This window comes from Molossus molossus, unplaced genomic scaffold (assembly GCF_014108415.1).
Source record: "Molossus molossus isolate mMolMol1 unplaced genomic scaffold, mMolMol1.p scaffold_m16_p_11, whole genome shotgun sequence".
Taxonomy (NCBI): Eukaryota; Metazoa; Chordata; class Mammalia; order Chiroptera; family Molossidae; genus Molossus; species Molossus molossus.
The window spans coordinates 53,410,419-53,423,918 of NW_023425346.1; the positions used below are offsets into that span (position 1 = coordinate 53,410,419).

At 41.9% G+C, this 13,500-nt stretch overlaps 1 protein-coding gene across 1 annotated transcript in view; it reads right to left on the reverse strand.

Annotated features, from left to right (window-relative positions):
* LOC118625352 (aldehyde oxidase) overlaps window positions 1–12,111 on the reverse strand; it is a 77,210-nt gene extending 65,099 nt beyond the window's left edge. Inside the window, exons 1-2 of the mRNA XM_036254263.1 lie at window positions 11,937–12,111; window positions 5,196–5,253 (exon numbers count right to left, since the gene is read on the reverse strand). Of these exons, the coding sequence (XP_036110156.1) occupies window positions 5,196–5,253; window positions 11,937–11,981 (103 nt within the window). The 5' untranslated portion in view covers window positions 11,982–12,111. The remainder of the gene's footprint in view (window positions 1–5,195; window positions 5,254–11,936) is intronic.
* Between the last annotated feature and the right edge of the window lie 1,389 nt (window positions 12,112–13,500).

Sequence of the window (13,500 nt, forward strand, 5' to 3'; positions counted from 1 at the left end):
GGTTGCCTCCTGCACAACCCCAGCTGGGGCCAGGGTTCAAACCTGCAACCCAGGTACATGTCCTTGACCAGGAATCAAACCCACAACCCTTTGATCTGAAGGCTGTCACTCCAAGCTCTAACTGCTGAGCAAAACTGGCCAGGGCCATAAAACTAGAAATCAATTGCAAGAAGAACATACAAAGAAATCTGAACACATGGAAGCTAAATAGCATGTTATTAAACAATGAATGAGATCAAGGAAGAAATCAAAAACTTCATGGAAACCAATGAAAATGAAGACACAACAATACAAAATCTATGGGATGTAGCGAAAGCAGTTCTGAGAGGGAAGTTCATAGCACTACAGGCCTACTTCAAAAAACAAGAAAAATCTCTAATAGACTATCTAACCTCACAACTTAAAGAACTAGAGAGCAAACAAAAACAAAACTCCAGAGCAAGTAGAAGGAAGGAAATAGTAAAGATCAGAGCAGAAATAAACAACATAGAGACCAAAAAAACAATTCAAAGGATCAATGAAACAAAGAGCTGTTTTTTTGAAAAGATAAACAAGATTGATAGACCCTTAGCTAGACTCACCAAGAAACAAAGAGAGAGAACCCAAATACACAAAATCAGAAATGAAAGAGGAGAAATAAAAACTGACACCACAGAAATACAAAAGATTGTTAACAAATATTATGAACAATTATACAGCAACAAATTCGACAATCTAAGCAAAATGGACAAATTTCTAGAAACACATAGTGTCCCAAAACTGGACCAGGAAGAGATAGAAAACTTGAACAGACCAATATCAACAGAAGAAACTGAAGATGTAATCAAGACTCTCCCAGCAAACAAAAGCCCAGGCCCTGATGGCTTCACGGGGGAGTTATACCGAACATTCAAAGAAGAACTAACACCCATTCTCCTCAAACTATTTCAAAAAATTCAAGAAGAAGGAAGACTGCCAAACTCGTTTTATGAAGCCAGCATAATTCTAATTCCAAAACAAGAAAAAGACACTACAAAGAAAGAAAACTACAGGCCAATATCCCTGATGAACATAGATGCCAAAATCCTGAACAAAATACTAGCAAATCGGCTCCAGCAATACACCAAAAAAATTATCCAACATGACCAAGTGGGATTCATCCCAGGGATGCAAGGCTGGTACAATATTTGCAAATCAATAAACGCGATACACCACATAAATAAAATTAAGAATAAAAACCACATGATCATATCAATAGATGCCGAAAAAGCCTTCGACAAAATCCAGCATCCATTTCTGATAAAAACGCCCAGCAATGTGGGAATAGAGGGATCATATCTCAACATAATAAAGGCCATATATGAAAGACCTACAGCCAACATCATACTCAATGGGCAGAAACTAAAAGCATTTCCCTTAAGAACAGAAACAAGGCAAGGATGCCCACTTTCACCACTCTTATTTAACATAGTACTGGAAGTCTTAGCCACAGCAATCAGACAGGAAGAAAAAATAAAAGGGATCCAAATTGGAAAGGAGGAAGTGAAACTGTCATTATTTGCAGATGACATGATACTATACGTAGAAAACCCCAAAGACTCCATCAAAAATTTGCTAGACTTAATAAATGAATTTGGCAAAGTAGCAGGATACAAAATTAATGTCAAGAAATTGACGGCATTCTTATACACCAAGGATGAACTCAAAGAAAGAGAAACTAAGAAAACAATCCCATTTACCATTGCGTCAAAAAAATTAAGATACCTAGGAATAAACTTAACCAAATAAATAAAGGACCTATTCACAGAAAACTACAGGTCATTGAAAAAAGAAATAGAGGAAGATATAAAAAAGTGGAAGCACATACCCTGTTCATGGATTCGGAGAATTAACATCATTAAAATGTCCATATTACCCAAAGCAATCTATAGATTCAATGCAATCCCCATCAAAATACCAACAGCATACTTCACAGTATTAGAACAAGTACTTCAAAAGTTCATATGGAACCAAAAAAGCCTCGAATAGCCACAGCAATCTTGAAAAGGAAGAACAAAGTTGGAGGAATCACATTACCAGATTTCAGCTTATACTACAAAGCCACTGTAATCAAAACAGTCTGGTACTGGCACAAGAACAGGCATATAGACCAGTGGAATAGAACAGAGAACCCAGAAATGGACCCAAGGCAATATGCTCAATTAATATTTGACAAAGGGGGCAAGAGCATACAGTGGAGTAAGGACAGCCTCTTTAATAAATGGTGCTGAGAAAATTGGACAGCTACATGCAGAAAAATGAAACTAGACCATCAACTTACACCCTACACAAGAATAAACTCAAAATGGATAAAAGACTTAAATGTGACTCATGAATCCATAAAAATCCTAGAAGAAATGTAGGCAACAAAATTTCAGACATATACAAAGCAGAATTTTCACTGATACATCACCTAAGGCAATAGAAACAAAGGAGAAAATAAACACATGGGACCACATCAAACTCAAAAGCTTCTGCACAGCAAAAGATACAATCATCAAAATGGAAAGGCAACCCACTGTATGGGAGAGCATAATTGCCAATCGTATATCAGATAAGGGGTTAATTTCCAATATATATAGAGTGCTCATACAACTCCAGAAAAGGAAGACAAAGAACCCAATTAAAAAATGGGCAGAGGAACTAAATAAACACCTCTCCAAACAGGACATACAAATGGCTAAGAGACATATGAAGAAATGCTCATCATCACTAATCATCAGAGAGATGCAAATTAAAACAACAATGAGGTATCACCTCACACCTGTCAGAATGGCCGCAATCAACAGATTATCAAACAACAAGTGTTGGCGAGGGTGTGGAGAAAAGGGGACTCTAGTACACTGCTGGTGGGAATGCAGACTGGTGCAGCCACTATGGAAAACAATATGGTGTTACCTCAAAAAATTAAAAATTGAACTTCCATTTGACCCAGTGATCCCACTTCTAGGAATATACCCTAAGAAGCCTGAAACACCAATCAGAAAGAACATATGTACCCCCATGTTTGTAGCAGTACTATTTACAATAGCTAAGATCTGGAAACAGCCCAAGTGTCCATCAGTAGATGAATGGATAAAAAAGCTGTGCTACATATACACAATGGAGTACTACGCAGCTGAAAGAAAGAAAGATCTCTTATCCTTTAAGACTACATGGAGGGACCTGGAAAGTATCATCCTAAGTGAAACAAGCCAAACAGAGAAAGACAAGTATCATATGATCTCACTTATTTGTGGAACATAATGAACATAACAGTCTGAGGAATGGGGTAGTCCCAGAGACGTGGAAGTGGGGTACAGACTGACAATACCCAGAAGAGGAGGTGGTGGGGGAGAGATAAACCACAGAACTTATATGCATGTATGCATGAACAGTGGACATGGACAACAAACTGGGGATAGGGCAGGGAGGGAGGGGGAGGGGGGAATCAGTGGAGGGGGGGAAGGAGAAACATCTGTAACAAAAATTAATTAATAAAAAATATGTAAATTAAAAAAAAAAAACTGACCATGGCTCCACGTCAGTGATATATTTAATCTCCTTCCTTTCAAAACACCTTGACCTCAGGTTGCCAAAAATTTGAACAAACTAAGAAAAGGAAGAGTCTATACATATACAGGCTTAAGTATTTAAAATTATACATACATTGTACATTTGTTCTCAACCTTATCTGTGTCTTTGATGACATAAAGTAAAATATCAACTTGTAAATAATTCTTGGAATATTTCTGTCATATTATCCATATTTGCCATATTTCTCTAATTCTTGGTGGCAAAAACTGCTAGTTGTTTCCTGATATCTGTTTTCTTGTTCTTCCCTGGTTATAAAAACCTCGATTTTTTGCTACACACTTGGTTTCCCAAAATAAAAAAATATATATATTTTCCAAGCCTCCTCTGTAGCTAGCTGGGTCATTAACAATCTGGCCAATGGGATGTTGTGTATGACTTCCGGGAGGGAAATGTCCTCAAAAGGAGAAAAGTGCCTGCTTCTTCACCCCTCACTTCTTCCTATTTGCCAGAATTCAGATATGACGGCTGGACCTCGGTAGTCATCTCTGACCATGAGGAGAAAGCTGCATGCTGAGGAGGTGGAACGGCAAGATACAAGGAGCTTGCTTCCCTGATTACGTTGAGACACTGCTTTACTAGCCCTCATCTACCTACTTTTGGGATCCTTTATGCGAGAGTGACAGCCAACAGCACGTGCCTCAGACACCTTCTTCAACAGGGAACGTAACCGACCAAGAGACCCAGTGGCTGCACTTTGAAAGCTATCCCTCCCATTGTTGCTGGCTCCCACTCAGGCATTTCTTTTAATTAGACTCTTGCACATTTAATCCCAATTTTGGTCTCTGCTTCCCAGAGAACCTGAACTAACACAATGAGAAAGGAATAAACTTTTATCTTCTATCTTGTTTATTGCCATTGGGGATTTTCTGTCACTCACAAACCAAATCTGAAATATTATTACACATCAGTACCATGGATAACCAGAAAATCATTGTTCGTTGTTTTTATGTCCAAAGATCACTTCCAGAAGATTAATGCTTTTTGAGTTGTGTACTCTTTGGGGGATTTCACTCTCTCCAGGAGGAAAAAAAAATGTACAAACTCCCATTGTCACATAATTTTGTATATAATTTAATGGGGTCTATAGAACTCTGGAAGCACACAGGAGTTCATAACCGGCAGGCTAAGAATCCATTCCTTAGATGACTTTTATTTAGAAAGCTTTCCTAAGGTAACATTCTCAGGTTTAATGTCTCCATTGTTATTTTTACTTTCATTTCAGGAGATTTCTGTGCTCTCTTTTTCTGATGAGCATGATGATTAGCCCTCAAAGACAGAATGTCAATATTGTGACTCTTAATTCTAAAGGATACTTAATTAAGCCCTTTTAACATCAATTGTTTTCATTCCCATTGCTAGCTTTTCTATTTATACAATATATTAAGTGCCAAAACAGAGATCGGAAAGAACGTTGTTATTCTGACAGTCACAACTGTGCACTGCCTACAAAACTAGGACTTTCTCAAAGAACATAAAGCCATAATAGTATAGGATATGACTCAATGTGGCTTTAAAAATATATTTGAAATATTACCTGATGAGGATGTCAGAATCATCCCCGCCCCCCAACACACATAGACACAAAGCAAAGGAAAGGATACGCTTCTTCCTCAGATATGGTAACAGCATTGTCTCAGGATCCACATCTTTTTCTATCACCTGTATCGGAAAGAAAATAAAATTTATGCACACAAATTTGAGAGAGTTGGTGTCGTTTTCTTATTAGTAGGCTTATTTTAATTTGATGGAAATGCACATTAATTAACTCATATTCATAGTTGCAACTTGATTTATTGTTTAGGGAACATCCATGATATACAAATCACTTCTCTTGAATGTAAAGTCTAAATCTTGGTCCCCGCAACTACTTTGCCACTGTCCCTGGTCCTGAATCATCACAGTTCACTGTTCCGTAAGTCAGTGATTATTCGTACTAATAGGAACGTTGGACTCCTGCCAAGTTTCTCTTAGAAAGTCCAAAGCGGGAAAGAAAAGATATTAGTAAAAAGGGGGGAGAGAGAGAGTGAGAGAGGCTTCTGAAATGGAATAACCTCTGAAAAGTTGATACAGTTTTTTTTTTAAACTCATTAGTTTATCATGTTCAAAGACTGAGTTTCCAGAAAGAGATCACAATCAACCATGGCCCCCAAATAAATAACAAACAAACAGCAACAACAACAAAACAAAGGAGAAGATAAAATGTGTATGTCAAGTGATCCAAAGATGTGTAAGCAAGAAGTCCCTTAAGAAGCAAGTCTGTGTGTGCAGCACAGCAGTAAAACAGAGCGCACAAGAGATGGCATGATTGAAATGTCACAATTGGTTGTTTCCCAAAGTGATTAAGTTGTCTTTATTGATTTTAGAGAGACAGGGAGGGAGAGGGAGAGAGAGATAGAAACATCAATGAGAGAGAACATCAATTGGCCGCCTCCTGCATGTCCCCCACTGGGGATTGGGCCTACAACCTAGGTATGTGCTCTGACTGGGAATCGAACCAGTGACCTCTTGGTGCATGGGTTGATGCACAATCATTGAGCCACACCAGCTGGGCAAATTGTCTTTTTTTTAATTAAAAATTTGGATTTCTTTTAGAATCACAAACAAAAGCATGGTTTGCTTCACAATTTCAAAATAGCATTCCTCTTTCACCATGTTTCACTAATTTTCTTTTCTGGGAAGTAGATAAGAAGGGGACATATGCTTATTCTGTGGATGCCTCCTCACCCTAATTCTAAGTGGCCACATGCCCAGCAGAGAGGCATGGGCCAATTACCAAGGTCAAATATATGCCCTAGAGAAGTTCGCAATATAGCGAGGGAGACGTGAGTGTGTGTGTGTGTGTGTGTGTGTGTGTGTGTGTGTGTGTGTGTGTACACATGCTGTAATACAGTGGAGAGCCCCAGGCAACCCAAACTAAATTGACCCTCAAATGGAACTCTATTATTTCTTCCCTTCTGTTTCATAACTTGTTTAATGGTTTTGCCATCTGCTTAGGTAATCTAAGATGAAAAATCTTAGCTGTTTTCAACTTTTTCTTTCTTTTAGTTCACCACAATTCAGGCCACCAAGTCCTGCCATTTACATGTCCAAAATGATTCTCTAAACACCCTTCACTTCTACAGCCACTCCCTGAAATCAACCCTTATTATCTCTTACTTGAACAAGTATAACAGCTCCCTAACAGGCCTCCTGCCCCACTCCTGGCTCCTGCAATACCACCCTCTGTACCGCCACCAGAGCAACCTCTATAAAATCTAAGTCTGGTCATTTCCTGTGTCTGCTTAAATTCAACACAGGCTCCTGGCTGCCACACTGCCATGCTGGGAATTTCTCAATCATTTTGGGGACTTGTTAAAATGAAACCCTACAGCATCAGAGTTTCTGGGAGAGGGATCCAGAAAATGTGCATCTTGGTGAGCACACTCAGTGGGTCTCAGGTGAGCTTATACTCAAGAGTACCTGAGGTACAAGAAGAGATTCAACTTTGTTGGATTAGCCTACAAGGCCTCTTTGATAAACTTTCCATCATCTCCTGCCACTCAGCCCATGTATCTTGAACTCCATTCACATGGGAGAACCGGCCGGTCCCAGCAGTGCACCGACCTTTATCCTTCACTACATGTGCACACATAATTCCTTCTGTCCTGAAAGTCCTCCGATTCTTCTAGTTTGACAGAACTGTGTATGTCATTCAAAGCCCTGCTCAAATATTCTTTCCTGTTGGGAGTGCTGCCATCTAATATCCCCTTCCCATTCTGCTCCAAGTCGCCATCCTCTGCAGTGCCTCCAGGGCCAATGTCCATGCATCGCTCACAGAGTGTGTTACCCTATGTCATAATTATTTGTGATTTATAAGCCTCTCTTGATCCCTGAGAGAAACCACCTTCTGCTATTCTTCTTTGTGTCAAATACTGGGCTAGGTGTTGGTGATATATCATAGGGACATAATAAGTGCTAATTGATTTAAGTGAATAACTTGAACATGATATGTACAATTTGATACAAGAACACTGAGGAGGAAAGAATGATTTTTCACAGGCCGGGACATCTGAACAGAACAAAAGAAAGATGAGTAGAGAAGTTCCAGTAATGATGGCAGAAACTGTTGGTTGTCTATCCCAGCATGCATTCTCATTTTCTTCCTTCCTCTTCCTGGAATAGGGATGAAATGGCTAGATCTCTAGCAGCCATTTTAGACCATAAGGCAACATATTAATGGCAGCAGAGGAAAAAGAAAAAAGGAAACTGGTCCCAGATGACAGTAAAGCTTTTAGACCAGTTCCATAGTGTCTATCCCCAGATATCCTTTCTTTAACAATAAAACAACAAAACAAAAAACAACTTATCTAAAACACTGTTAATTTTGAATTTGTATCATTTGTGGTTGAAACTAATCCTAATTAATACATATGATGGCAAATCCACAGAGGCCCAATTTTAATGGACAAGCAGGATCTGGGTAGCCTAGATAGCAAAGAATAGTATTTTAGGCTTGAGACATATTTGTATATTTTGGAAGGAATAGAAACAGCAGGCCTTGCTAGTTAGGGTATTTGTTCCAGATATTTCAAGAGATTGGGTTCTGGTTTAAAGTTCCACTGGCTTGAAATGTGTTTATTTTTCTTGATTTGGCGGATGGCATATTGGAGGAGGAAAGTGGACGGAGGGATCCAGCGTGCACCATGTCCTGGTGGGTGTTGGAGTGAAACAGGGAGGTCAGGACTAAGACAGTGGCTGGAGGTGGGGAGGGAATGAGGAACAGAGTTATTCTCACTGACTCAGGTCAGGGTCATCACATATTCCCATCTCAGGACAGCCTTGGGTGTTGCAAGAACAGAGTGTGTCCCTCTGTATCTCCACCAGCCCTTCAGGAGATTTCAAGTTCACACTGAACAGGGCTGAATCACCACTTTCCTCTGCGCAGGTCTGAGGGGGCCTTGCCAGATCCGAGACAGAGGCAGAAAGAAGAAAGAGAAGGAGATAAGTGGGAGAGCGAAAGAAGGGGAAAGAATGGAAGTGAGGAAGAGAGAGGTATGTGTGAAAGGACAAGGCTGACAGGTAGAAGAGGGAAGAAGGAGGTACACACTGTGGGACACTGTTAGTAGAGAAGAGTAATAACCCACACCAGCATTAGAGCAAGGGTCCGAGGGGACAGCCAGCGAGGGCACTTCTGTCTGAGCTTCAGGTTGCTTTAAAATTTAATTGTTGGTCCTTCCTGACTAAAGCCCCACCAACCCCTCCACTTTTCTCTGAATTATTACAGCCATCCCAACAGCTCAGAAATGCCCTCTCCCAGCCCTACAAATCAACACCCCAGGAAACACTGGCCATGGATCGCTCTGTCCAGATTCTTATCTTGATATCAAGACCATACCTTTTGTTGAGCAAATAATGCTCAAAGACTACTTTTTGGCCCCTTTGATACTTCTGGGCAGGTTCTGGCTCTATGCTTGAAGCAGATTATTTTCCAGTCCAGATATTAAAAATCTTTATCAAGTGCTTACTGTGCACCATGTACTTTGCTAACCACTCTCCATGGGATTTAGCCTTCACCCCAGTCCCATGGGAGAATGGATTGTCATTAGCTACATTTTTGCAGAGAGGAGAACTGAGACTCAGATATATAGCGACTTGCTCAAGGCTCTAGAGCCTGCTGAGTGGCAGAGCAGACAGGGCAGGATTCAAACCCATGTCTAACTAGTTTCAAAGCCCACACCTTTGATCTATACATCTCACTGCCATGTAGAATGACGTGCTTTAGTTCTGGAGTTGTATTAGAGAGTGGCACCTAGGGTATAATTCATTCATGGGCTCTTCCCCCATCAAACTCCATGTTAACCAGGACACCTGTTTGGGGGGCCCATGGCAGAGCAAGTCAGACCTCAGAAATCTCTCTGCAACTAAATCTCTGACTGATGGGCAGTGGCTTTAGACCCTGCCCAATGACACCTTTTGGAAACTTGGGGACCACAGGCCAGTCATATCACCTAGTCTCCTAATTAGCTTCTAAGCTTCCTTTCCAGGGAAAGTTTTTAATCCCAGACAAGTTTTTAATCAAGACTTCACTTCCTTGACTGTTTCTCTCTCACACTTTTCTCAATAGCAACTCCCCCACCCCTCCCTGCCTCTGAACCAGAAACGTGATCGTTATTCTGCTCATGTGGCAATCAGCCTTGTTTACCAGGATTAAAGCACACACTTAGCAAATATTGGAAGGGAGGGGAAGAAAGGGAAAGGGTTATATAATTTCTTTTAACAGGGTAATTGCAAAATCAACATCTCTACAGTGTACTTTCCAAATGATCTCAGAACTTTCAGCTTATAAATCAAACCCATAGATAAGAACCAGCTTATCTATTTTTAAAAATCAATAGAGCACAAACTATTAGCCATGATGTTAAAAATCCCACTGCAGTTTGTATAGGAGCTGGATGAGGAGAGAGAAACTAAATTCAAACACCTGCTTTCTCATTTAACCAAAACCCTTACCATTGCCCAGAAAGCCAAAGTAATCTGGCCCCTGGCCAATCTCCAGCCCCACCAACCTCCTTGCCATTTCGCAAACACACAGAAATCCTTGTCTGAGGACCTTTGCACCTGCACTCCTTCTGTCTAAAATACTCTTCCTCCAGATGTTTGCATAACTTGCTCCTTACTTCGTGCCAGTCACTGCCCAAACACCACCCTCTCAGAGAGGCTGCAACATACATCCCCCCTGAAGCACCAGCTCCTGCCCACTGTATGTCCCCTCACTTTGCTTTATTGTTTATCCTAGCACTTATCACCGCCTGACATTATACATTTCCATTTATTTGTTTGCTTATTGTCTGTCTCCTGACAATGCAAACTCCATGTAAGCAGGGACTGTCATTTCTGTGCTCTGCTGTATCCTCTGAGCTGGGGACAGTGGCTGGCATAAAGTAGACCCTTAACAAAAATGTGATTAAATACTCATTGTCACTCTGTGAAGTAAGTAGTATTATTCCCCTTTCACAGAGGAGCTGAGGCTCTGAGAGGGTAGAGTGTCTCAATAAAAGTTAGAGTCGGAACTGAACCCTTATTTGTTTAAACAAAAAGGCCAGGGTTGCACTTATTATACCATTCAATTATGCAAAGGAAGAAAAAGGGACATGTGTCACTTTCACAGCAGTACTGTCAGGGGATCCTAAAATCCAATTACAGATCAGGAAAAATGAGCTCATCTTACCTGGTGTAGCAACCAGACAGTAGGGGTGGAGGAAAGTTTTATGCGACCTAGAACTTGTACAGTTTGAGGGGGCTGGAGGGCAGTCTTCTTTAAGGAAACTAATACAAAACCACAAATGCTTAATTAAGCTCAGGGCCTAAGAACAGGTCTCACAGCAGGAGGCCTTGATGGGTGACCTTCCCTAGCTTCCTGGTGAGTCCCTTGTGCCAGGCAGGGCAAGTGCTGTGGCTTCTGTGAACCAGAAGCAGGGAACACAGGTGGCTAAAGGCACTGTGGAAGGGCAAGTAGTGCGGCTCGGTTGTCAGCTCTTAAGGAAGCCCCTTAACCGTCCTGTCTCAGTTTTCCCCTTGCAAAATTATGTCAATATGCTGGGACATTAAGAGTGAGCAGAATCCACAGCATGTGTGTTGGACGGAGTGCAAGAGGGACCCGGAAGGTGTTTTAAAAGATGCCCAGGGGCTTTGCTTTCCCCAGAGGTGACACTGCCTGAAATTGTCCCAGAGGTTCTGCAGAGAGCCAGGCTTCTGAGAGGACAGAGGCCAGGCCAGCAGTGGTCCCAGTGAAGACCGAGTCCCGGAGCCCAGCATTGGCTCAGCTCTGCCAGGAACTATTTGTGACTTCAGAGTTATAATTTTGTTATCTGAAAAACGATGGGAGTGGTCGGAATTAGTTCAACTCTATGGTTCTGTCCCAACTTTAAATTGCTCCCTGCTCATCCAAACGCACCCCCAGAGATGAGGCTCAGCTAGCTCTAGATTGCTCTTAGTCTGTGGAAAGACATTCTCCTTTCCCACGGGGTTTGAGGGAGGGGAGATTTGGGAGTGCTGACCTTGATGAGTAAGAATAGCTATTTCTCTTCTTGTTTATGGGGTGAGGTAAGGTGGGGTGGTAATCAGCTTCTGCGTCCCGGATGGAGAGGGGAAAGGAACATCAGGAAGATGGGGCCCAAAGATCCCGGGCGGTCCCTAAACACTCATGCTTTCCTTGCCCGGGGTGGAGGTGGAGGCGCACAGGCAAATCCGCAGGCAAACCACAAGCCCGGTGCATTAGTGCTCTAAGCCCGAGCCACCGGGCAGGCACCTCCCCCTGCGGCTCCCGAGGGCCCGGCGCCCCGCAGTCCCCCGGCTGCACTCACCTTGCGGCCGTTCACGTAGAAGAGCAGCTCGGTAGCCCGATCCATGGTGGCCGCAGGTGGTTCCTCGGCGGGGGTTCGGGGTCCGAGGGCTCCGAGGAAGGGTCCCTGGCACCTGGGACCGGCGAAGCTGACCTGATGAAGACCCAAAAGTTCAGTGAGCACCTTCCAGGAAAACTCTTCCCGAGATGTTCGTTCGGACGTTGCTGGAGCGCACGGTCTGCACTGCAACCGGTGACTCCTTCCCCTCCGCGCTGGTGGCGCTGTGTCCGCGCCTCCCTCCTGCCTCTTCGCCGGTCCGGCAGGTCCCGTGACCACCTCTTTGGCTGTCCAGTATTGTTACTTAATTTAACTGGCTTCCCAGCGAGATTTCCAGTCTGGGAACTGCAGTTTTATTTTTTGTACTTCCCCTCCCACCGTTCCTGCTGCGGTCCTGTACTTTAGTTAATAAACTATCACATTTATTCCAGTTGTGCAGGAAAGGAGCTTAAGGACAACGAATGCGTTCTCAGCTTTACCTCAATTTTATAAATAATTATAGTTCATTTTCAAAATCAAGAGTTACCTTAATATGGAGATAAATTAAAAAAAAAAGTTTTATCACTATTTACAGTTTATCTAGTAAATATCAAAAGCAATGTAAAACATCTTGGAAAACCTTTTTAAAAACTTGAAAAATGCTGAAAAGCATAAAAATAAAAATCACCTATAGGCCTACAACTCAGAATTTACTACGGTTAACTTTTCGGGTCAATCTTTATATTTTTGAAATCTGCATTATAACACCTTTTTAAAAATTCAAATGGAACAAAACTAGTTATATTCCAGACTTTTTACACAATCCATACTGGAAGGATGGAGGAGGATGGAGAAATTTCCAACTTCCTGTTTGCTTCCTACTCCTGTGGCAGTCACCACAGAAATGGTTCACCCTGGCAGGAACAACTACTTCAGTAGTAACAGTTGGCTCCAGTTCCAAGATTTTTTCACATTCTCAGATCAGACTTGTCACAGCCTTTCAGGAAAACAGCACCAACCAATTGCGCACCTTCCCCAGAGTCCTGGAGCTCATCCTCCAAGCGTTTAAGTTTCAATTCCATTCTTTTCCCTTTGTTCTCAGCCCGAGGTGGTGGGTGCTTCCTGTAGTTACTTCCTGCATGATATTCCACCCGTCCCTTTTGCCTTTTCAGTTCCTGTCAGTTCTCTAGTATATGGCTAACAATTTACAAAATAATTATGGCTTCTGTCCCTTGGCCGGACCCTACCTAATACAATCTCCATTGATGCCAAAAGTCACTTGACAATATTCAACACCCATTCATGACTTTTTTTTTTTTTTAAAGCACTCAGTAAAGTAGCAATTGGTGTGATTGTAAATTTACGTCACCAGCTCAAAACCCAGCATCTTATTCAGAGGCATTCCCATGAAAATCAGGAACAGACATGAAAATCTACTATTCCTACTATTTACTCAAGGCAGCCACCATGCAATTAGACAAGAGAAAGCAAAAAGCAGCATAAGAATTGAGGAAAAACAAGAGGTAAAGCTAGCTAGTTTTCAGGAGAT